The following is a 24,823-nucleotide window of genomic DNA, read 5'->3' as shown; positions in this document are numbered from 1 at the left end:
TCTTGGTTATTCCAGGCAAGACAAATAAAACCAAAAGTGTAAAAAAATAATTTATGCTAGAACTGGGGGCTTTTAAATATAAAAACCAGAAGCATTTTTTTCTGGGGCATGTGGTATGCCCGTGTACATATAGGTATCACGCTCAGCCTGGGCTCCACCCAATCTTGTGCTGGTCCTAACTATGCACTGCAGGGCTGAGCTCTTACACTGGCTTGTGTGAGAGCCAGTAATTGCATCAGATCTAATTAATTGCATGTTATTGTATCTCTGAATCTGTATTTCTTCATTTATGCTGGAAGGAGGCATTTGCATTTAAAACAAACAGCTGCTTTGGCTTGAAGGATGAATGTTTAATTCTCAGGGAACATACAAGTTGTTTCACCCTTCTTGGTCTCTTTCATAGGCTGGAGAGAAAATTAAGGTTATGGTTTTTTGTAAGTATCTCACTTGCTAAGTGCACTGGGACAGAGTGAACCGCCAAGGAGTTCAGAGGCTCTGCTTGGCTTGGGTGAGTCAGCAAAAAGTGAGATCTTTCATTCCAACCTTCATGAAGGGGCTTTCACTTCTCCTTTGGTCATGGGACTGATCCTGCTTCTGTTCTTCTTTCCACTTGTTTTGGCTGACTTTTAAAGGAGAAAGCCAACTTGAAATCTTGCTATTTCTAAAAATATGAGTTTACAGTAATTCCTTAAAACACTCCTAGTTTACAGCTTTGCATCTCATTATTTTTTTCATGGAAAAGAGGTTCAATTGTCCTACTGCTGGGTGACCTGCATGAGCCAACCAGGCAGGGCAGGCTGGAGCAACCATGAAGCTCTCTCTGCTGCTGAGTGCCCTTCCTCTCCTGGCTGCCCTCCTTGTGCTGCTGCCTGCAGCACCTGCTGCACCAGGGAGGGTGTGGGGTAACTGTCAGCACTGCCAGAGAAAAAAATATTTTTTTCCCGAATCTCAGAGTTTCAAACAGAGCTAACAGCACTCAAAAACCTGCTTCGGTACAGGTAATTTAACCTTGAACATATCCTTTTAACTTGTCTGCATGTTTGCCTTCTGATAAAATGGCAGAAGCCTACCATGTAGGCATTTGGTGTGATTAAAAGCTCGTTGGAGCAGTTTTGGCAGAGGGGGCTGAGGAGTGCTGCTCAGGCAGCATTTGACATGCCATGCATGTTTTGCCAATGTCTTGTAGGAGGGAGAAGTGATAAACACCATTTGCTTTTGGTTCAATCATCTTTGCCCTTGAAGAAACAAAGCCAAAAATCGCCCCAACTAGGGAAATGTGGATACAAAATCAAGTAGGAGATCTGATTTCATTTGTCAGATGAATTATTGTATCCCTTTCCCATTCAAAACAGGGAAATTTGCTTAATTATGTCCTTAAGAGCATAAAGCTGTAGTAGCTCAGATACTTTTCGACAGCATATTACAGTGCACAGCCTTGCAGATTTCAGTACAGTGAGGGACTGTAAACTCTACTGAGATTTTTGATAACCACTATGGTAGTGTTTTTCACCAGATAGCTTCTACTGTCCAGTTCAATTGAGCTTTAGAGGTCTCAAGAGCTTCCATTAATTCCCTTCAAATACAAACTGGTCAAGTCTCAGAGGTACAGACACAATAGGAATCAGCTATCTTGCTGAAGTTTTTTTGGTCACCCTTGGAATATGCTGTAATAGCTTTTTCACCATTTCAAAATGATACAAATATCCAAATTGGACCACTATTTTTTCCAAGGTATCCACTATTAAAAGAGGCAAAGGCAAAAAGCTGTCTGAAGCATTGTCACTGGAGCAATGGATATGCAGTCAGAGGGGAAACTGAAGTTCAGCTATGCTTTATGTTCTCAGTGTCCATCATACATCACCACAACAGAGAGTCTTTGAACCTTGGTAGATTTGAGGGATTAATTAGTTTCACATTTCAAACCCATGGGCTGTATTGGAGGATGGCATGTAACCTTCATCAGATAAAATTGAATGTCCTCCCAGCTTCTGCAGCAGAAGAAATAGAGAACATCAAAAACTCAACAGCCTGGCTTAGCCTGGAACACACTGGAGAGCCACATGGAAAATGGAAGGTCATATTTAAGGTAGAACTAGCAGCAGGTGTGGAAAGAAACAGAAATTACTGTGGCCAGAAACTCAAGGAGAAGCATAATTTTTTGGCCCATTTTGCTTTGCAGAATAACCGTGGTGCTGCACAGGATATACACGAACAGATGTGCTCCAAGAACCACTGATCTACAGCCAAGTCCTGCTGTCAGATATGTACACAAGGCTCCCAGCTCAGTCCATGGGACACAACCATGTGTATCTGAGCATGGAGGTACCCTCAGGTGCACAGTGTTAAAGCACACTTGACCTTTGGAGGGTTTTTCTCCTGTGCTCTGGTGGGCTGGACCTCACCATCTGCATCTCTTGAGTCAAGCCACTTCCTCCGTTACTCACTGAGGTGCTGAGATGCTGACGCCAGTGTTTGCTTAAATGCCACTGCCTCCATTTTCTCTGAACTTCCAGCTGAACCTAGGTAGAAAGGCCACAAAATACTTAGTTCAGCTAGTTTATGTTGGAGCCCTGCACTGCAGAGAGCAGTATAACAGGAAAATGAGAGTGGGTTACCTTTGCCAAGGTTTGGGTTTGCTTATTTATTTAACCAACCCCCTGTTTAAGGGGTTAAGGTAAGGCCTGTTTCTTGACACTTCTAGTGATACTGTTGTTCAGCCACACAATCTGCTATTTAACTGCAGGTGAAACTGTTCATGGAATCTAGTTGGCCTTATGAAGTGTTTGGTTTAGAATTTTCCAGAATCTGAAGTTTAGATATAAAACCAGGACATTTTGGCACTCTAAGGTAAAAAAAACCAAACAGATTTTCTTTTTAAAACCACTTTTTCTGAACCCAGTTAAAAGATCAGTCAGGGTATTTCAAAACCCTCTGTCATTTCAAAGTGACTTTTTCTCCTTAGGCACTGGTTTGGGTTTTTTTTCCCCTTCCAATTAGCTCTAGATCTTCCAGGTTGGTGTAATGTTTCCCCTCACCTCTACCAGCAGCAGCATTTCAGAGTGCAAGTTCTACCCCAGAAGCCTGGGAGTTGTCATGCAACTACAAAGGAAACAGTCTCTCTACCAAAAGCTTTACCTTACAAGAGTCCTAATATACTTGGACTGGGTATAGCTTTTGATAAATTCCCTCCTAAGGATTGAGTAAATAAAATGGCCATGGATGGGATGACAGATAATGGTACCATACGTCAGAACCAGTCGGCTGTCAGTGTGACTGTGTGAGGGACGGTGCTCCCACCCTCAGTTCCCAGACAGTAATAATGTTATCTGATTTATGAAAGGGTTGCAGTAGTTGAGAGGTGAAGTTTGCATCTGGCATACAATTACCTAGGCTTGCCAGGTCTAGGAGGAATTTCATGAGTGATGTTAGGTAGCTGGGAAGAAAACCCTCAGATAAAACATGTAATTCATTGGGGAATGTATCCCACTGATTAATGAGGCATGCTTCAGCAATAAAAAAGAGTGTTATATACACCAAACTCACCTCACCATTAAGGAAACAATAAAGTACAGCCACAACAAAGCCCTAAAAGATAAAAGAACCATGGTCACAGAACTGTAGTTTCAGCTTTTGAATGGGGATGAGGCATCTCAAGGGAAATCAGACAGCTTGGCTTTGCCATTGGAAGCTCTAGTCTGTTGCAGAGTTATATGTTCTACCTCCTTTTCTTACTTTAAAGAAGTAATAGCTTGTCAAATATTACCTGGAATGATCCAAGAGCCAATTCAAAAAACAGCTGAATTTCCATTGTGCCGCTGCTTGCGTCCTCAGGGAAAAAAGCAAAGATGATGTAGTGGACCCCAAAGAGAGGGATGAGGAGGAGTGTTGACTTTGCAAGTCTCCTGAGAATGAAAACAGAGGGAAAAGCTGGTGTAGAAGGAGCAAGAAATGCTCAGGTGGCCTTGCATGTCTTATAAGGGGTGTAAGGGACATACTTGTATTGGTTGAAATCACTGCTCCGTTTTTCAGGGGAGCTGAGCTTCCTCATCAGGATTCTTAAAATGTTGACAAAGAGAATGAAATTAATCTGAAAAAAAACCCCAAAGTAAGAATGCAAAAGCAACCCACCAAACAACAAACCCAGTATCCACTTACATAACTGCCACGTATCAGCAGAGCCAGTTTGGGGATTCGATTACAGGGCTTGGGGCTGGCCTGCCTGTGTCCATGTTCCCATCCTAGTCTTTGTTCCTGCTTCTCCAGCCTGCTTGGCCACCCTGGGCTTGGATGCAGGCTGCTTTCCCTGCTGGTTTGCTGCAGCTTTAGTTATGGAGATGGTCAGGCAGTATTATCCAGGCAAATCACGAAAGGACAGGGAGACCAGGAGCATCGGTTTGGCCCCTTGTGGCTGTAGGGTTCTGGCAGCCTCTGCACAGTCTGGCCCCACTTTGGATGCCAGCAAAGGGGCAGCACTGGAGCTATCACTTGCTATCTGGGACTGCAAGTGCTGTGTGCTCTCTGCCGGAAACACTCAGTGTGGTTTAGGATCACGAGGCAAATTAGTTAAAAATGGGGAGAGGAGAGAGTCGACACTGGAGTTCTTCCTTTCGCATTTCCCCTGTCTTGAAGGGTGGATATCAGGTAAAAATGCTGATCTGCTCAGTTTGGGTGCAGATGAGGCAATAGCTGTTTCTGCTCGTTTGACCCTCAGGGAAAGAGTGGGAGTTGCAGGGAGGCAGAGCCGCCTGAGCGTGTCTGTGTGTCTGTCCCGCGGCCAGTGCCCTGCACCCCGTGGGGAGCGACCTCGGTCTGCTCTGCCCTTGGCTTGCACAGCCGCCACATCTGCACCCCTTCTGCAACACCCTGCACCGCGGCAGGCCCTTAACCCTTCCCTGTGCCGGGAAACACCACTGCAGAGGTGCATCCTCTTCATGGTGGGTCGTCCGTGCCTGTGGGCACTGGAGCAGGGCTCTGGGGTGGTGGGTTTTCCTAAAAGAACCGGGCCTACTGGAGATGGGACAGACCCAGGAAGTCCTTGAGTTCTTTAAAGTTGCTGGATGGAAAGGGAGCAACTGTGGCTGCTGAGGGAGTCTGGAGAGGGCTGGAAGTTTGGGGAAGCTGGGGAGGGACGAGGAAAGGAGTAGAGCTGGGAGGAGGTAGAGGTGGAGAGCATGAAGGAAAAAAATATTTCATGAGTGGTGGGGAGCAAAGGAGGTTCAGGTCGGGGTATTCTGGGTTTTTTAACCCATTAGGCCAGGGACGAGCCGTGTAGAATGAGCAGGACTTTTCACTGATAAAAACCACCGGGGAAGGGGGAGCGGTGCGATTCCTGCCGGGAGGCATTGCCCGCGGGCAGCGCAGGAATGAGCGTGAGCCTGGGAGCACAAAGGTGTTTATCGGCGCTGATTTTCTGCCCTTTGAACTGCTCGGGGCTGTGAGGAATACAAAGATTAGATCTGGGTTCTTAAGATCTGGCTGTTTGGTTAAGGGCTTGAGTAAAGCCTCTTTTGGGTAAAACCTGCAGAGTCAGGCAGCCGGCTTCTGTCTTCAGTGGCTAAACCAGGCAGGATCAGCATTCTGAGGACACTTGGAAGGCGATAGCGGGTGGGGACCGCCAAAAGATAAATTAAGATTGTGCTTTCTGTCTTGCAGAATGCCTGGGTCTTGTTGGCTTTTAAATATTGCTGAGTGGCTCCTAGCATGAGGGTTGTTTCATAAAGAAAAATAAGTGCCATGGCCTGGTTAAGTTGATCCCAAATCACTTGTGCTGTCTGGTGCTTGTCTTGTGGGGATGCAGGACTGCTCACTGGTCAGTGGGAGCAGAACTTTAACCCACCATCTCAGCTGCCTGGGTTTCTGAGAGTGTGCAGAAGTTGCAGTTTGTGTTTTGCAAACATAATGGTTCGTACTGGAAACGTGAAAACCTCAACCAGCTCTTGGGGTCTCACTTGGAGTGTCAACAGGTTACTTGAGAGTAACCAGCAGTTCGTGTTTCTGGGCTAGGGTTTTAGACAGGTCATTAAAGCATGGTCTGACCCAGAGCATGTTCATCGGGCAGAACAGCTATCCCAAGCAGCAGCTCCAGCCCCCTGGTACCTAAGGCTCTGAAGGAGAGTATCAGCAAATGCTCAAAACACAGGTGCTGAGTATTATATCCACCGAACTGCTCTTGTCATCACTGCTGCCTTGCACTGGGTGGGCTCACACTGAGTTTCAACGCCTGTGCCTTAATTCACTGAGCAGTGCCTCAGTGCTGCCCACTAATACGTGGTGCATGCAGCCTGTGAGCTGTTTTCATTCCTGAAAACAAAAGCCAGTGGTCATGTAAGGCAAGTTGGTTTTGGCTTTGCTGAGAGAGGCACTGACCGGCAGACACAAAAGTAATTGTACTGAAATGTACAGCCGCTCGTTTCTCCTCCGGAGATTTCCTTGAAACAGTCCAAAACAAGCTTCCACAAACCAGCCAAGTTCATATGAAATCAACAGGATGTGGAAACCTGATCTTCAGCCTCTTGCTTCTTGGGAGGACATTCTAGCTTTCCTTGTGAACTTAGCTTTGGGGCATTAGTTACTAAGTCCTGCTGAGCAGAAGTTGCTTAAGCAGTAACTCATGGGTCACACCAGTTCAGACACATGTCTAAGATCAGTTCATTAACACACTTCTAAAGCATGTTGAGTAGATGAGCTCTGACTTCACAGTGTTTGAAAATACAGTTTGAATCTGCTTGTCCCAGAAAAGACTTACAAAAATAGACACAACTATGGGGCCTCTAATGATCCACCAGGTATTGGCATCAGTGTTAATGTCCCAACACCTGTAAAAATAGAAGAGAAGGTGCAGTCAGTTATCAAAACATTGGTATCTTTTCAAACAGGTTTAGTCTGTTTTGTACCTTAGATAGGCCCCTATTCCCTTCTCTACAAAACTAATTTACTGTTCTTACTTAGTGGTACAACATGTCTGATGGAAAGCTGCCCACCTGCACTGGACAGAAATATGTCCTTCCCTTAAAGTATAAACACTGTTCAAAATTTTGAAAGGGAGAAGAGAAAGAAACAAAGTTTCACTATTCAGAAAGTTAAATACAGATACGGAAAACATTGTGGTCTGAATTCATACTTGAATGCTACCTCCTACCCTTGAAAATGCTGAAATGGAATTGGAAGCTTCTTCTCATGTTGCTCATCTGTACCTCTACTCACACCCACACTCGGATGAAGGCTCCCACCACAGCAGGGTGTTGATTGATTTATCTCCTCCCAGCAATTAGAAATGAGCAGGATGCCATAGAACTGCCTGCACAGGGGCTGCATGCTTCCCCTGGCGTGCCAGCTTCCCCCCTCCATACCACTCACCCAATATTTTCATGGAGCTGCCTAGCAGTCGCCCATGCAGCCACAAACACTGTTGGGGCACCTGCAATTGGAAAAACCAGTTACTGCTTCATGAGTTCATCCCAGAGGCAGAAAAAACCCAGTTATTCTTGCTGAAGGGAGAACCAGTACCCCATCCGAGAGCGATGAACCACCAGAGGTACTTCCTTTCCGAGAAGAAAGAAATCACCAGGAGAGTGTGGAGGTACAGTCCCTCCACGAGGAGCCAGCTGTAGTTAGACATGATGCAATACTGGAAGAAGACCATGGTGAGCTTACAGCCAGCCTGAGGAAAGAGAGGGTAATTAGCTCCTGCCTGGGTTTGTGCCTACCTTCTAACAGAAAGAGCGAGCTGTAAATTAATTGGCAAATAGAGATTTTATAGCAATTAGGGGACTAAATGGGTGTCCTTGAGACAGGGGTTCACATGACAAGAAAGCAGAGCTGGCGCTCCTAAATGCATTAATCAACTGCCTCACTAGAAGAACTGAATGTGTCATGGACACATGGATTCAGGTTACTGTCTCAGGGGAATTTCACTACTACTACCTTCTTAGTACCAGTAACACTAATATCACCTTAGAGAAGCAGATGAATGTATTGTCAATCTTTTTTCCCCAAGAAAATCAGTTGATAAAGACAATGTTCTCAAAGTATTATTTTTCTGCAACAGAAATCCAGCAAAACCAGTGGGGTAAAACAAAACAAACCTATTTTTGTTACTCTCCCTAATTCTTGTCTTTTAGTTTAAAGCATTGACCATCATCTGCAGTGTTGCTCACCCCTCCTCAGCCCCAAATTTTCAAAATATTTTGCTGCCAATAAAAAGAAAAAGGCTAAAACCTTTCAAAATTTGAGAGGTCCCAGACTCTCTGAGTGCAAGCCCTTATCTTACTATCAGGTCTCACACTGCAGTGTACATCAGCAATATTTATTGTGTTCTCAGAGAAGGGGCAGAAGCATACCTCTCTTCTCCCATAACCCTTCATGATGAATATAAAGCTGGAAGGGAGAGTTCCTTCCCTGCACACTAGATCCTGCTAGGATCCTGCTGGGAAACTGAGGGGTGGAGCAAGCTGGCAGGCAAAGGGTTACCGTGTATGCCCCACAGTAATTTGTGTCTTCAGAGGAAAACAAAACAGCATCCTTGATGAAGTTGGACGAGGCTCGCAAAATGAACGATGTGAAGAGATGCATGTGGATGTAGTTCCTTGTGCAGCGAAGTCTTCTGCAAAAAAATGAGAGAGAGATCCAGTGAAGTGACATTCTTTACCAATGTAAGGAGCCTGTGGCTGTAAACAGCAGGTTTCAATCCTTAGTAGTGTTAAACTGACAAATAAAGAACAGTGTTGTTCTGTCTGTGAAAGGAAGGCTAAGGCATCTCCCAAGAGGGATATCCTAGAGAAGACCTTAAAAAGCTACAGTCACATCTGCTCCACTCAGGTACTAAAACAAGCTGAATGTTGCCAGGAAAATTGTGATTTCATGCCAATATGCTTGTTCTGGCATTCCTCCCTCCTTTCCAGAGTAACATGAACCCAGGGTGTTTATTCACACCTGGATGAATTTATTTATTCTGCCAGCACAGTGCACTTGTGCCTGCAGGGTTTTCTGTGTTAAATCTCCACATAATCTGTGTCCAGAGGCCATGCAGCCTGAATATAAATTTGCAAAGTAGTTTGGTTTCCTTTTGCCCAGAGGAGCCGCCCTGACACTTACTGTAAGGGAAATTAATTTCACTGAATAAGCAGCACAGTACAAATTCCAGGTTACAGGGATGAGTGAAGATAAGCTGAATGTCACATTGCTAATAGAAACACCTTTCCAGAAGTCAATGCAGTGGCACTTAGAACAAAGTTTTAGCCACAGTCTCAAGTGGGGAAAAGAGCAGCAGAGGGAAAGACACTCTGCCTAAGGGACACTGAAATCATGGGAAGACCTCATCAGGGAGTTGGTGCAGATGCCATTTGCAAAATGCATCCAGCTACAATTTGAAAAGGAGAGCACAACATAATGAGCAGTCCTGACATTTTCTGGGAGACAGGAGTCAGAGATAAATTTTGTCACTGATTTCTGTGAAGGTTTTCAGAAATACTTCAATTTTTAATTTCCCCTGAAATAAGTAGAAGGATTTGTGTCAGGTGAGATGACCAGAAGTCCTGGCCAAACACAAACCAGAGATACTTCTCCTCACCTAAAGGAGGCAAGGACCACTAAGGCTATCATCAGCGTCACAAGGGAGGTGCAGTATCCGATGGTGTACATGGTCTTCAGGGTCATGAAATAGGAACGCTGCAGGGGAACATATAATCACATCTTTACCTTGTCTGTCTGGTAGAGATCAGCCCACACCAAGAAAAAGATCTCTCCTTGTATTTAATGAATAAATTTTCTTGTAAAATCAGCTACTGAAATTTCAGCCTGAGCAACCACTTCCAATCATTTGCAGGAAGCATTCATGCTGAAAACCACCAATAGCAGTAGCCCCACCTGAGTTAAATCACAACATAACCAGTCTCTCCTTGACACATTTCTCCCCAGTACCCCAGAGCAGCAGATCTGTGGTTATGGGCACTTAGACTCACTCTGGCCTCGTTGGTTGTGTCATTGACATTGTAGCCACAAGCAATGTCAGGTCTCGGGTATGGGTCTGACCAGCCCTCGCTTGTACAGTTTCGGTACACAAAACCTGTGTGGTAACAATAAAAAAGACAGAATGGGGTATGATCATTTCCAGTTGTATTTTTGTTGTTCTCAGGGTTCAATCACCATGTAGGGTTGCTCCAGGAGCCAGGAGAGTATGTTCCCCCAGGCAGTGCACTCTGCATAGCTGGAGGCGAAATGCAGCTGAGCTAATTCTGTTGATACTTGCCCAGTGTACTTGTGTGGGTCATAACATTGTTTGCCCACTCAGGGATGACTGTGATGGATGTGTTTTTATTAATTGCAACATAAATAATACTGTTCAGTACATCTGGTGTTTCTTGGCCACTATTCCAAGATCAGCAAACACACGACTTGTTCAATCACAGATTCAAACTTCATGCAAACCTGATACTCTACTGAATGCTTCCACCTCCTTACTGTGGTTTGTCATGCTCCAAATAGAACACAAAACTGTAGATGGTCACAGATTTTCAGTAGGATTTAAATGAAAACTAAGTCTTTTCCCCGCACTGGGCATTATTTTGCCCAGTTGATTTCCTTGCTTACTTGCAAATTAAATGTTAGGAGGAAATTTCCCTCATTTAAGCTCAGTTTCTGGAAAGCTGAGTACTTGAGTCCAACTGTGTCCCTTGTGGCTGTCTTCAGGGAAAAGTAGGCATTTGCAGAATTCAACTCATTTTTTGGACTGGTATCTGCAAAGGGCAGTTTGTCTGACCTTCTTCTGCTGGGATGTCTGACTTTTAAACTCCTAAAGCTGAGTGAGATGAATGCCCAGCAAGTTGCACGTGGCTGAATAGGACAGTTTGGAACTCGTCCATATTAATGTTTGGCACTAAAGTGGAAGTGGGAAGTCCTGCCCTACACCACTTACAATGTCTCTGGAAGAAAGTGGCCCTAGCAGGCATGTGCTGAAGGGAAACTTTTACAAAGAAGTAAAACCACTGCCCACTGTCCTAATCTCATTGATCTGTCCAGTAAGAATCATACTTTAGAAACATGAAGTGAAATCCTGGCTTTGTTGCAGTGATGGCAATGCTAGCAGGTACTTAAAGGGGACATGAAATCAGCAGTCCTTCTTAGTACAAGCCTTGCCAGAGGGCTCTATAAAATTCCATTTTTTTCCCCACATATTTAGCCATGAGGACTTCAGGCTGTCTGGCTCTTGCAAAACATCCCTGCAGTGTTGAGGGAACTGAGGGAGATGCATATGCAGCAATGTTTGGCAATGGTTTATCCTCTTTGGAGCCCTGCTGGAATTGTCAGGACAGAGTCAGGGCTCCTGCTACCTCTGGGCTAATGCTGATGACCTGACAACATGTCTGCACTTGAGTTGAACTCACCTCTGTAAACCTGCAAGGCACAGCAAACATGCTGAGAACTCTGAGTGGGAAGAGATCTGGGTGTGTCCTTATCAGACTATTATTCTGATGCTTTTTTGAACATCCTGTTCCAGTTTAGCATCTTTGAAAGGGCCAGGCTTGCTTTCTAAGCCAGGTTTTCTATGCCTTGCCGCAGTGCAGCAACAACAGGAAAGAAACAGCTCTCCAGACGGTTCTCCCCAGCCTGCCTTGGCACCCAGCAAGGGGGTGGTGTGGTGGCAGATTCTCTACTTCAGTGTCAACTACTAAGACACCCTTACTTAACTTGGAGCAAAGCACTGTACTTGTAAACATGCCTGTGACTGTTTTGTGCCCGAGGCTGTCAAAGCAGATCAGGCAAGAAGAGGTGAAGTTCTGTGTTGGTGTGCACATGCTATTGCATTATATGCAAAACACAGGGGATTATGCCAGGCACATCATATGGACATGAGGAAAATTTTAGCAATGCTCCTTGGTTATGGGTGACACACACCACTGGGGAAACTGCAGCATGCCCCACTCAGAGCAGATTGGGGGTCTGCAGTCTGTCTAAGGATTGTGCTTGGTGTTTAATCATAGTTTGGAGGCTTTTGGAGTTGCCTAGGCAAGAAGGAACTCTGGCTAAAGGGATGGCTGTGGAACTGGGACCATGTGATGTGGCCTTTGCCTCTGAATCTTCACAATAGTCACACCTTTCTTCATATCTTGCCCGAGACACCATGGTCAATTCTGCTACTTGGTTCCAGATGATTTTGTTTCTTTGGTCTGCTATGTAGAAAGGGACCAGGCAGTCTGGGCAGCAAATGCAAATCTAGATGTCAGCACAGAGATCAGGGTTTGGGCAGAGTTCAGAGCCATCCACATGGCTTAACATATGGGCCTTTGGCATTTGTGGCTGCCCATCTGCTTTGTAAGTGGTGAGGAGAGAAAACCTTTGCTTTTCTTTTGAGGCAAGCAGATCTTTGTTTTGCTTTTTCAAAATTGTTTCAAACAGGGCAATGACTGTAGCAGTAAATAAAGTCAGGAGTCAAAAGCCAACCCCAGTATTAAATCAAAGAAAAATGTGGCCATGAGAATGAGGTTAAACTATTGCTGATTTTGACCCAAAATTCCAGATGCAGAGACTGAAATAAGATGCTAGTGGTGATGGACCAGGTCTTGGGGTTCTGTTTTGAACACTGTAATGCTGATTATTGTTTATCAGCTTCTCGATAAGGAGGGCAAGTAAAGTTTAAGCTCTTGGACTATCTCCAAGATAAGGCAGTGAACATTTGAGATGTAATTATGACCTTTGAATGTACAAATTCCTGCCTCCTCCCCGGTGAGAAGGCCAGAGGCAGGGAACAATTCCCTCTAGTGGCTGTACCAGCAGGGATTTCAGTTACTGCATTTAAGGGCCGGGATCACCATGCTAAAGATGTGGATGCCAGACAGCGATCTATGCCTTTGTGTAGTTTATCCTTTACTCTAAACCAGATTAAAGGGCTCAAAGGGCAGATAATGTTCGTGTGTACAGAAAGTAGCACGGTTTTTATTTTAATCTGAGTGGCTCATGTCTGATTTCATTTAGAGAGCACTAAGTGCTTCTCCTCTGAGTTATGTAATCTTTATTAGACAATCTAATACTTTGTCTCCTGTTCCTCCCTTCATAAAATCAATCTGTCTGCTTTTCTGTAAGTACTGGACCTCATTAATCTGTGTCCTATAACTGAAGAATGCAAAAGCCTCTTCTCATTTGAATCATTAACTCCCTAAAGAGAAATGTAAACACATTTCTAAGGCATTACTGAAAAGCAGAAATGAACAGAAAGCAGGCTTACTTAATAGCTCATGATTACTGTCGCCTACTGGGAGTAAATTTCACTTCATTTCTAGTTTAGATATCTGAGAAAAAGGACAAAAAGCATTGCTTGAGCTCGCCTCTGAGTGAATTGTTTCATGAGCCATGAAACCTGAATTTCCATGAGTTTGTGCCACTTGTGTGGATTCCTGTCACAGCCAAGAGAGAAATCCCCAGTGCAGATTTCCTCTTAATGAAGGCAAAAAAGGGGATCTTTTCTGCCTGCCAAGCTGGATGTTTGCCAAAACTTGTGTGAACCTAATGCTCTGTGAAGTTTTGTCCCCATCAAGCTCATCTGGGACCAGCCACTGGCTTTAGGAGTTATTAAAAGGGGAAAGACGCAAATAAACACAGAACCTGAGTGGAGAAAACTCTTTTCCTTAAGAAACTATGCTAAAAACCTGCATTTCAGGATAGCATTTACTTCCTGCACTTTTTCCCAACTGGCTAGAAAAAATAAACACTAAAAAGATCTTGCTACTTTAATTCGAGGCTTTTTCATGTTTAGCTTAGTGCTGGAAACTTACAGCTGCTAAGTAGCTTTCATTCTTTAAAAGAAGGAGGGAAAAAAATTCATTTCAAATTCAGACCTGAGAGTGGGGTCTTTGTAAATAAAAAATAAAGTGTTTAAAAATAAGTGTTTAATAAAAAGCACCTGGGCAAGAAAAACATCATTTTAGCATTACCTTTTTTCCCAGTCAGCATCTGGAAGAATTCAGGGCAGTGAGCATTGACAATCTGTCCCACAGTGGATGAAGGCCAGCAACTCATGTTATCCCACATTCCAGCACATCTGCCTGGGGGGGCAACAAGGAAATACCATACAGCATCTCCCAGTGACATAACACCTTCCAACTTCTTCCAACAATGAAACACTGGGAGACACCTCCAAGCAGCACAACGCCATGCAACATCTCCCACCAAGGCAGCTACAGGAACAAAGATGCTCAGTGCTCTGAAAAACAAGCTGGATGAGACAGAGCAAGTCCTGCTGAGACCTGGATAGGACAGAGGAGGTCCTGATTGCTTCAAACCAGCCCCAGCAAGCTCCCAGACCTGTCCCAGTCTGGTCACTGACCCCGCTGGTCTCTACTAGACACACAAATAGCAATTAGAGTCATTCTGAACATCACATCAGGCCCTTTGCTATGTATCTTTTTGCTAGTAACTACTGAATGGCCCTGGAAAGATAAAAGAAAACAGATGGGAATTTTTTACCTTACTTTCAGTGTTTCTAAAGCTTCCACTTTGAGTCATCCTGAAGTTTTCCTTACATAATATTTTTGTAAACAGGAAAAAATGCAACTAGATGACCCTGCTTGAGCAGAGAGGTTGGACCATATGACCCACTGGTCCCTTCCAGCCTCACCCATTCTGCAATTCTGTGACTAGGAGTCTAAACAGCTTCACAATGATACTTAAACCACAGATCACTTAAATCAACTCAATTTAACTTAAATTAACTCAACTCAGAATATTCTGAGTTGCAAGAGATCCACAAGGAGAGTACAAATCTTAAGTGAATGGCCCGTTTGGGGATCACACCCACGACCTAGGCATTATTAGCACCATGCTCTAACCAGCTGAGCTAATCTCATCATACCAGGGAAAGGATAGAGAGGAACAGTATCGATGTCTTCCTTTTATCACCATAAATATTCCTCTCTTTCACTATGCCTAGGCTGTGCTGAAGTGAAGAATGCCAACAAACAACTCACTGAATGTGGCTGCCCAGACTTACCCCATTTCCCTCAGTTATGTGCAAGGGCTGCTTATTTTAAGGATGGGCTTGTTGTGGTCCCCTCTCACAGTCAGGGAGAGAGGGAGGCTTTTCCAGCTGCACCTTCAGCTTGACTCTGTTGCCTGCTGGCAGGGCTAGTAGAGATGCCTCAGGGAGCCGATCTGGTGGTCAGTGGAGCACAGTATGATGGTGATCTCTACTTAGGCATCTTGCTTAGGTGCTGGAGGCTGACATGGATTAATTCTGGCCTGAGGTGCAGAGTGTTATTGGAGAATACCTACATTTGATGCTCTTTGTACCACAGACAAATTGCAATCCTACCCTTACTTATTTTGCTCTTCTGCAGATACAGGTTGAAATCATTCAGGTTCATTCCCTTTTGCCTCCACTCACTGGCCAATGGTTTTAGCACATCCTTCTTTGTGGTTTCTGCAACATAACAGGGGAAAAAAAGGCCACTGGGGCATGTCAGGACTGCCCTGTGCCTGCTGTACCCAGACGTGTGCTGACTGCCCTGCACGCTCCCTGAAAGCTGAGGGGAGGAAGTGCTGACCGAGCACTCTCCTCAAACATTTCATGCTTTATAAGGCCAACCACCATTAGCCTGACAAAAATATTTACATTTCTAGAAATGTATTGATTTCCTCCTGCGCAACAGTCCTAGTGCCTGAAAATACAGAGCTGTTCACAGCCAGGGCGGCACCTCAGCCCTGGTGTCCTCCCTGTGCCAATGTTTATAAGACTTGCTAAGGATTTACTTCAAAGCAAAAGTTTAAAGGCAAGCAAAACTTCACCTTGGGTGATATTTATGACTTAACGCGCTGCATTGTTTGGGTTATCGAACCTTTATGCCAACACCAGGGGCATAAAACCCCCAAATCAGACTCAGTGCACAGAAAAACCTGGCAAAATTATGATGTTGGGTGGTTTCCATCCAGGAAGAGAAAACAAAAACCAGCTGAGCTATTCCTCCTGCAGGTGGGCTTCTTGCCACTCCTCATGGATGAAAGCTGGTGCCTCCCACCCCCAGTTAGATAAAGAGCCTCGGGGTGGAGACAAAGGACAGCAACACTTCTCTCACACAGCCCTGTGCTCTTTGGGCTCAAGTAGCAAACAGCATTCTCCCAGCAGCAATACATGGTGTCATCATGATCAGAAGTTCCAGGTCTCCAGTAGCTTCCCTGCCCTGCTCCTTGCTCCCAAGAAAATTTTCTTGTCTTCACTCATGCACAAAAAAGACCATAACCATGACTTGGGTTACGTTAATATTACACTGCTCCCTTTCCCAAATGAATGTTATCACAAGGGCAGAGTCCCTTTTTCCTTTTACTGCAGGAGGATAAGAAACATTCACTGCTCAGGTACTTTGTGCCTGATTCTCCAGAAATGAATTCCTTTATTTGTGCCATCTTCACAGAGATGTGAGCACTGTGGCAGAGATGGCATGGTGGGAGCTTGTCCCCTGCTTTGTCGTTTTCCCTGCCCATGCCAGTCAAAGCTTCTGGGGCAGGTGCAGGAAGGATGGGGTATGGAAGGTTCCCCACACCCTCCAAAGCCACCTTTCTTTCTCCCTGCATGACCCACCAAGGGTAAGCACTAAATTCCTCAGCTTTGTTTCTCTCTTCTTCAAACTGAAATCCCTGTATAGGATTTTCTCCACATGGACTTCAGGGATGCAGATACCTTAAAAGCTGGAGGTATTTTCAGGTGTGTTATTTCCCAGAATAGAAGCATTACTCCCTAATTTACCAAGGTAACAAATCCCTCTTAGAGCTTGGTAGAATTTTAGGTAGAATTATCCCGTTTAAAAATTCCAATAACAAAAGGCCTTGGGGGAATTTTAAGATGTGGATCCAGTTCAAAATTGGATTAAATCTCTGCTGAGAAGCTACTATTTGACTGAGATAAAACAAGACTGTCTGTACAATGGTACTGCTTGGTAATGCTAGAGTGGGTCCACACCTGCACAGTCCTGTGGAGTTCTACTTGTCTGCATCTGTGGAGCTCTGGTGCAAAGCAAATACAGAGCTGAACGTTAGAGCCATATCACAGGATCTAAGCAGAAAAATAAATAGGTTTCCTCTTTGCTGAAGTAAACAAGCAATACTGATTTATTCATATCATCAAACTTCTTATACGCAATGAGACAGGTCTGCCTTGTGGAGTATCTGGAAGTCTGCCATAAGGTATCCTGTCACTGCTATGTGGCTGTAATGTCCTGAAGCTGTGCTCACACCCATCAGTCTGCAAGGGACAGGGATAAAACAGTGACAGGGAAAAATGCTAGGCATCCTAAGAAACAAGGCAATAGATCTTGTCTCTGAGTTCTGCCCTTGGGCCAGGTCATAGTGAGACTGTTCTGTGTCTCCAACACTCTCTGTTAGAGAGGAAGGCTTTGAAACTAAGAAAACACCTTAGCTCTGCATGGTAGCCTGTCTGTGGCCCAGATAGCCTGCACACAGCACATCTCATGGGAGCTCCTTCCTTTCTCATGCAGGTGAGGACTTTGCCCATGTCACAGTTCACAAAAGCCACCCAGAATCAGTTCAGTCTGCGAGGTGCTGTGAGTCACACAACCCCATCCTTGGTGGCGATGGCTGGTCACACACCAAAAATAGTCACATATGTTGCCTACACCCAGTGCTCTCTCTGAGATGCTGACCCAGCAGCTGCCTGGGGGAACTAACACACAGTTCAGAGGCAAGGTTTAATAATCTCTTGCACATGACCCCAGTTGCTCAGCTGTGAAAGCAAAGCTGTCTACATGATGAGGACTCAGTACCACAACTTTCCCAGGCCAAAAAACTCCTTTATATGATGATAAATCCTCGCTGAATTTCAAGAACTCTGTTAAGTGACAGTAACTTAGAGCAAGGAGGAAGTAATGAGGACTTTGAAGCCACGTGATTTAAATGTTGGCTGCTGGTCTTCATTGATTTTTAAGGCAAATATAGTTAAGTAAATTTACACTTGCTAGGGTGACTTTTTAAATTATCCTTGTCCACAAAGAGATTATTGCAATTTGCAATACTTTGTTGCTGGTGTGTTCCCTAGTTGTGAGGACTGCAGTCAAGCAACTGGGTTAGAAGGCTCCCACAACTCTTCCTGTCACAGTAAGGTCAAATCCCACTCTCAAAACCTTGTAACAGATCTTACCTGTTTTTCTGCTCCTAAAGGAGACATAGTATACTAAGTGCATGCCTCTTATGGGAAGGGATGTAGGGGTATCTGAGTTTGACCCACCCAGTTCATGTGAGAGCAGCTTTTATCATGTGCATTTGTTCAGCCTTTACCTGAGCTCAGGAGCAGATCATTTTCAGTTGTTCTGTTCCTTGCCTCCAGGGAAAGAGTCTCCAAACACTTTTCTTCCTCCCTTTTCAGGACACTCAGGAGGTCACAGACAGGTGGAACAGATTTGATCTACAAATTTTAAAAGCAGTGGAATCATTTTTCCTCTCAAAACTTAAAATCTCGACAGAATTTACCCTTTTTATGCTCACATTCCCCATGCAAATCTATCACTTGACTATGGGCAATATTTCCTTTAAATACAGACAATTTTCCCAATTAAATCTGCATTTTTATAGTAGCAGCAGGCAAGCACAGACTGAGTTTATGTCTTCTCCCTTTTGCTGACATTACTGACATTGAGAAAAATGTGTTATTCTGCTAAATTAAGTACATGAGCAGGATGCTCTTCTAAAAGACTGTAGAAACATCCAGGACACTGCTGGAGTCTCCTAGAGTAACAGAGAATTAATCACTCACCCATAGCAGTGTTAAACCATACACCTGGCAGGTCATTTTCCTGGGCACAAGTGATCTAAATACACCTACTGGTTGCAGACCACCCAAGCCTGTTTCACTGCTACCATCTGGTAGCTGCAGGAGCCCACCTGAAAGCAAAATCTCACCCAGATTTTTGTGAGAACCTAGATGGTAATTTGTCCTAAGGTTATTTTCTCATCTTCCCATCCTCCTTTCTCATAAAACCGTGTGGAAATGTTAGTGTTCACTCAATCCTGATGTAGCCATTAAATGTGTGTTTATGTTTTATGCAGCTGGACCAAAGTGAGTGAAAAAACCAAACAGCTACAGACCATTAAAATGACAAATATTGAAAATCATTGCAAAATTATTTGCAGAACAAGGTCTTAACAGTTACACCATTCAGAAAAAAAGTATTTTTATCCTTTCTGTTATTTTACCAGTGTCTATTCTTTTTGACACAAGAAACCTGAATTTAAGTGGACTCTCATTATAATGAACTAGAAAATTTCTCTCTCATGGATAAACCCAAAATCTCTATAAATTCTCACTATGGAACTTTTATGTACATTTATATAAAAATGCATATGTATGTATACACATAATTAGGAGATTAAAAGCCAATCATCAGGATCTATTAGTTGAAAAGTATCAGATAGAATTTGTTTATGTTCTTTGTTCAAGAAAGTTAACCTAGCAGCATCACATTACTGCTCAACCTAATAAATCCTGTAGCATTGCTGATCACTTTCAGATTAGATTAGGGAGAAAGAACAATCCCTGAAAACCTTGTAATGAGAACTATTCCTTTTCTACAATTAAATTTTAGCATACCAGACATTAAAGACCATATTCCCACTATTTTGGCTGGAAATTTTTTGAGTATTGTATTTCTGAACAAAGTTTGACGTTTTCAGCAGTGTATCATACCTCATCTAATTGGTCTGGTGTGTTTAACTTCATTCTATTTCTCCCTTGTCTTTGTGTGTAATGAAATAAATAAACTAGAAACCACCTGTTTTTGCACAATGTAATGAATTTTCTGGAATCACACATTCCAAGACCTTGTATGAAAGAAACTGTCTTCTGATGCCAGGATTTGAATGCTGAGCATTTGAAGTGGCCAACATAACCAGTCTGGTTTGTGTGTGGGTTGTTAGGATGATACTGAACATATGTAAAAATAAATGCAAGGAATCATGTTAACAATGATCTCAGGAATAGGGGAGTACTTCATCTTAAATAAGCCTCTATATTGTGTGGGCACTGTTTTCTTTTAAGAAATGTGGGTCCTAAGAAAGTTTTTGGTTTAGAAAGATTTAAATTCTGTGTTATTTCTTTATGGCTAGAATGAGGCCACATGCTTTTAGCACACTCAGTTGTGAAGACCACCCTGATGATCTGATACAGCATTACTTTCTTACATTAAATGTATTGTTCAAGCAGGATTACAACATAGGTAGTGCCTTACAATTACTGTTTTACCCCACAAAGTGATGTTCACCCTATATTTCTAATCAGCTGGATACCACTTCCTGGTAATAGATATGCAGCTAACAGGATTTTAATCCCTGTTTCATTTTAAAGCAGAGAGCTTCCAGGTGCTGGTTTAAAGACCTTGTTTTCCACAAACAAGTCCCTGAGCCAGTCTTTGCCAGCGCTGGCAATCTGACGGGGCAGGCTGGGTGCGAGCACGTGGATGTTTGCGGAGTGATGCGAAGTCCGCTTCCCATGCCACGGCCAGATAACCCCACTCTGCTACCAGCTGTGCTCAGTCTCACTCGTGTTTACCATCCACAAGTGGGAGCAAACAGCCTGTCCTGCTGCTTGAGAACGAGCAGGGAAAGGGGCTCGCTCCTCTACGTGCGGTTTCTATGTCTCTTCCTAAACAGTTCCCTGAAACAGTTTTGATCTCCTTAACGCTTCACCAGCTACTAAAAGGATAATTAACTCTATCCCAACTGAAACCAGGACAGAGAACAAGACATCCTCATATTTTGTTTAAAGATACCAAACCCATTCCAGAGATAGCTGTGATAAATAGATCTCCAGAACGGGCAAAAAGCTGCAGTTTGTAATATTGATAGGAGCAGCAGTTTTTAAAGTGTGAAATGAATGGATATAAACACTTCAAATTCACAGAATTCACAGCCATTTAATTTTAAAATAAGTGGGTTTAGTTTAATGATAGGATTTAAAAAACAAAAGATGCCTGGCAAAATCAAAATAGGTATTTTGAAAGACTAGAAAAAGAACCAATAGAAGGAGGTGCTCTTGGGGATACCCTGAGCAATGACATCTATTTACAGAGTCCTTTCTTTAGGTAGTACTAAGAATAAGAAATTAAAATTACAAGAAAACCATCACAGTCACTATTTCTATTGCAGAAGATGATTAAAAGGCAAAAGGTTTGAAGATTGCATTCACTCTGCAATTAAAAAGTCTAGGCAGAGCTCAGGTTTTCTCATAGTTGGAACCAAATCCCCTGCTAGGACAAATAAATTGATTTTTCCATTAGTTGCAATGAAACAGTGATTTGATAATTTCCTAACTTCTCACACCCAAGCTGGACATATTTCACCCCTTGTTTTATATGCATTCAAAATCTGCATAACCTGAGCAGCACCTGGAGATCACAGCCCAGGTTCCACTCTCCTTTCTGACTGATCCAATGCCTGGAGCTCAGCAGTGACAATCTGCCACATAAATCTCAGTAAAGTGATAAAACTAAAAAAAAAAAGAAAACAAACTTTGTGGTTTAAACATTGCTGCAGGTTCCTTCAATCTGAGTCCAGGGAGGCAATGCTAGACATGGGCATTGCCTCTTAAGGGATTAAGGTGGTGTAAATCGGTAAAGCTTCTCTGAAAGGTGTCAAATCTTTTCTCCTTCATCACAGAACCTGCTGTGTTTGTCAAAGTGGATTAGTAACACTGCTGTCTTTATAAAGGTGGGGAAACTGAGGCATCCAGCATCTAGTCACCTGGCCACTGTCAACTAGTGCAGCAAGCAGCAGAAGTGAGGATAAAATTTAAAAATCCCAGGTTCTACACAGATTTTTTTAAACAGAGACACCACAACTTAATGGAATAGAGGTGTGCAGAATTACTCAGATAACATATGATTCCATGCAAACAGGAATAAGTAGATCTGAGCACCTACCGGGACAGCTGAAATCCAGAAGATTACCCAGATGGTCCACATAGTGAATCACAGTCTGTTTTCTTCATCCCTCATGCATCGGAGGTTGCCAGGCTGTTTGTATACTCTCCAGCGTGGCTCCTAGCTCTTTTCACTTCATCCTTTCCCCTCCTTGCTTTTTTTCCTTCCCAGCTTCGACCATCCTTAGCCAATGTTTGTCTCCAGCTGCTGAGCTCTAGAGAGCATCAACAGTGACAGGACGCCCCCCTCCCGTCCACCCTGCAAGCTCTCCTCCTCCTCCTCTGCAGAAGTGCCCTGTCCCAAGAATTACAGCACTTCTCTTGAGCATGTTCCTACTGTTGTCTGCCTCCCTTCCTGGCTATTATTCACTGTTATCGACGGGTGTCGCTGGGGAATGATCATTCCTCATGCTTCCACAATAAGGGACCAAGCAGGACTCCCCTGTAAGATGTCAGCCCCATAATGGCAGGGGCAATCAATCAAGGGGAAGTACAGCCCGGAATAAGTGCTCTGCTGAGAAGCCGAGTTGGAGGAATGTGATTCAGGCTGCCTGCATTGCTTCTGCTCTCGACATCTCTGCACATGCTTCCCATAGGGAGCACACATCCCTGAGAAATCAGGAAGCTGGCAGACCCTGCTGCAGGTGAGCCAGCTGCCTGCATGTCCCACCAAGCCCAGGTGAGCACAGCTGCCAGAGCCAAAGACAACTTCGAGTCTGGGATAAACAGGGGATCTGCTCTTCCCTCCCCTTCCAAAGAGGACTCCAAATACTCCCTAGACTTCATCCTCTTATCCAATATCTGGAGAAACAGCCAGTCTGCATTTCATCCCACTGCTTTAGGCTGCAAGGTATCATTGCATTTGGATCCCATTGGTACCTCGTTGTTGGGATATAGATTCCAGACATCCGGGGTTCCCCAAAGATGGTTCCTTGGCACTCCCTTCGCCTATCAGCAGAGCACGCTTTGTTATTCCCAGTTTTGTTTCTGTGGCAAAACTATTGTAAAGGGGCTGTGTGCTTACCTGGCTGTGAGCTCCCAGCTGCCAAGGCAGGCACTCCAAACCCTTGCTTGTCACATTCACTTGTAGCACAATACTGAATATGGCTTCAAAAAAGAGCCAAAGTTTGCATTGTGTACCAGTGCTCTTTCTCAGAGCACGACAGTCCTCAGCTTGTCTCAAAACATCTTTTACCACCTCTTCCAATTTACCACCACCAGACAGGTCAAATTTAATGAAGGGGTGCCCAGAACACAGATGTGCTCCAGGTTTACCAGTAAAGTCAATGACTAGAAAAAATATGGCTAATTGCCTGTGCACTGAAAATCTAGCCATTGGATTAAACAAGTCATGCGCCGAGCAGCACAATGAAGGAATTTGGGTTTCCTAGCAAGTGCTGTCCTTTCTATGCCCATTCTGACTCCAGCTCCTCTCTATATGTGCTCAGGAAGATCGCTGAGTTGCAATGCTCCCTGTTTCCCTACACACCGCCCTCATCTCTCCCCACAGTCCCAGAGCAGCAGTCAGGCAAGCGGCAGCATTTGCTTAACCCCACACTAGCTCTGTCCTGCTCATCCACCACATTCACACAGCATCCTTTCCCCCCAAAATGGCAAATGCTTCAGTCTTCCTTGCCCTAGTCCACACTAAATTTGTAGTGACTTTCATTTCTTGAAGACATGTGTTTTCCCACAGAGTTTGGTTGAAAATATCAAAGGGTTGAACAAACTGTTGAAAGGGGGTCTGAGAGGCAGCCAGACAATGTCACTGTAGTAGTCTGAAGAAACCACACTGACAATGCTGCATCATCTCAGTGGGGTGCCAAGTCCTTCTCTCTCTTCCTTTGGCTGAAGGAATATTTTATTATTCCATTCATATTGCAGCATCTTTGCCTGAAACCCAGCACTCTTTCTTGTATTTATGTAATGGAGAGAGCTTTGCTTCTGAATGTACTTTGGAGTGTGGGGCTTTTTCCAAAATAGGCCTAGGAGTTTGGAGAGTGAATGCTAGATTTAAGCACCAATGGTGTGAATGAATATTTTGTGACCCTCCCATTTTATTCATGGTCAGGCTGAGCATTTGAAAGAAGATGGATGCAAAATAAAACCTGGGAAATTCTTACCTGTGCAAACCGTCGCTTAAACTGCAGCAGATGTCAGCGCAGTGGGACAGACAGTGAGAGCTGGGAAACCTAACAGCAGCAGCAGACTACAGAGAATTATTATCAAGAATTCACAGAGCCCCAAATTAGAATTTTGTTTAATTAAACAATGTCTGTGTGCATTTGCTTTTATACCTACTAAGTATACCCCTTGTAAATTTATCACAGATGGAATTTCTTTCAAGTCCCATGTCAAAACCAGGAAAAAAGCATCTGAATTTGTTCACACAATTTTGAAGGACTTTTCACTTTAACTTTAGGAGTAAATAAAAGAAATTACTTTGCTTTGTACTACTCTGATTGTAGGATTATTTACTTATCAAACACTAACCAACTTTGATTGTACGTATTTATTTATTAATACTTAAAAATTCCATTAGTGCTGGAAATAACGAATTTTTCTCCTTCCTTTGCTAAATAATTAAATTGTTTGCAATGCCTCTACTACAGCTTGACAATCAGGCCACACATTTTTCATCTGACGTCTAGAATATAGAGACGAAACTGAGGCAAGAATCACCTATTTAAATCCTGGTTAACAATCTTTATTTATATCAGCGTTCCCAAGGAAATATGAAGGTTTGTTGACTGATAATCCCCTCTTTTCATCTACCTTTTCTACTCATTTGCTGCTTTCCAGGAAACTTTACAAAGTGCTTCTCCAGAGATGCATTATGTTTAAACCCTCTGATGCGAAAGCAGACATGGTTTTTGGTTTACACTCAACTATCATTGTCCAAACAGACTGATGTAC

General features: G+C 43.7%; 1 protein-coding gene across 1 annotated transcript; it reads right to left on the bottom strand.

Moving 5' to 3' along the window:
- Positions 1-329: 329 nt before the first annotated feature.
- Positions 330-22,961, bottom strand: SCTR (secretin receptor). Its single transcript, XM_032115369.1, is given in 13 exon segments — positions 330-2,519; positions 3,544-3,585; positions 3,764-3,902; positions 3,996-4,087; positions 6,746-6,815; positions 7,357-7,417; positions 7,507-7,660; positions 8,470-8,602; positions 9,569-9,666; positions 9,960-10,063; positions 13,926-14,036; positions 18,274-18,400; positions 21,909-22,961. Coding segments are annotated over 13 exon segments (1,383 nt in total). The 5' UTR covers positions 21,984-22,961; the 3' UTR covers positions 330-2,342.
- Positions 22,962-24,823: the final 1,862 nt, after the last annotated feature.

Source organism: Corvus moneduloides, chromosome 7 (assembly GCF_009650955.1).
Source record: "Corvus moneduloides isolate bCorMon1 chromosome 7, bCorMon1.pri, whole genome shotgun sequence".
Taxonomy (NCBI): domain Eukaryota; kingdom Metazoa; phylum Chordata; class Aves; order Passeriformes; family Corvidae; genus Corvus; species Corvus moneduloides.
This window is presented reverse-complemented; position numbering and strand designations above follow the sequence as displayed.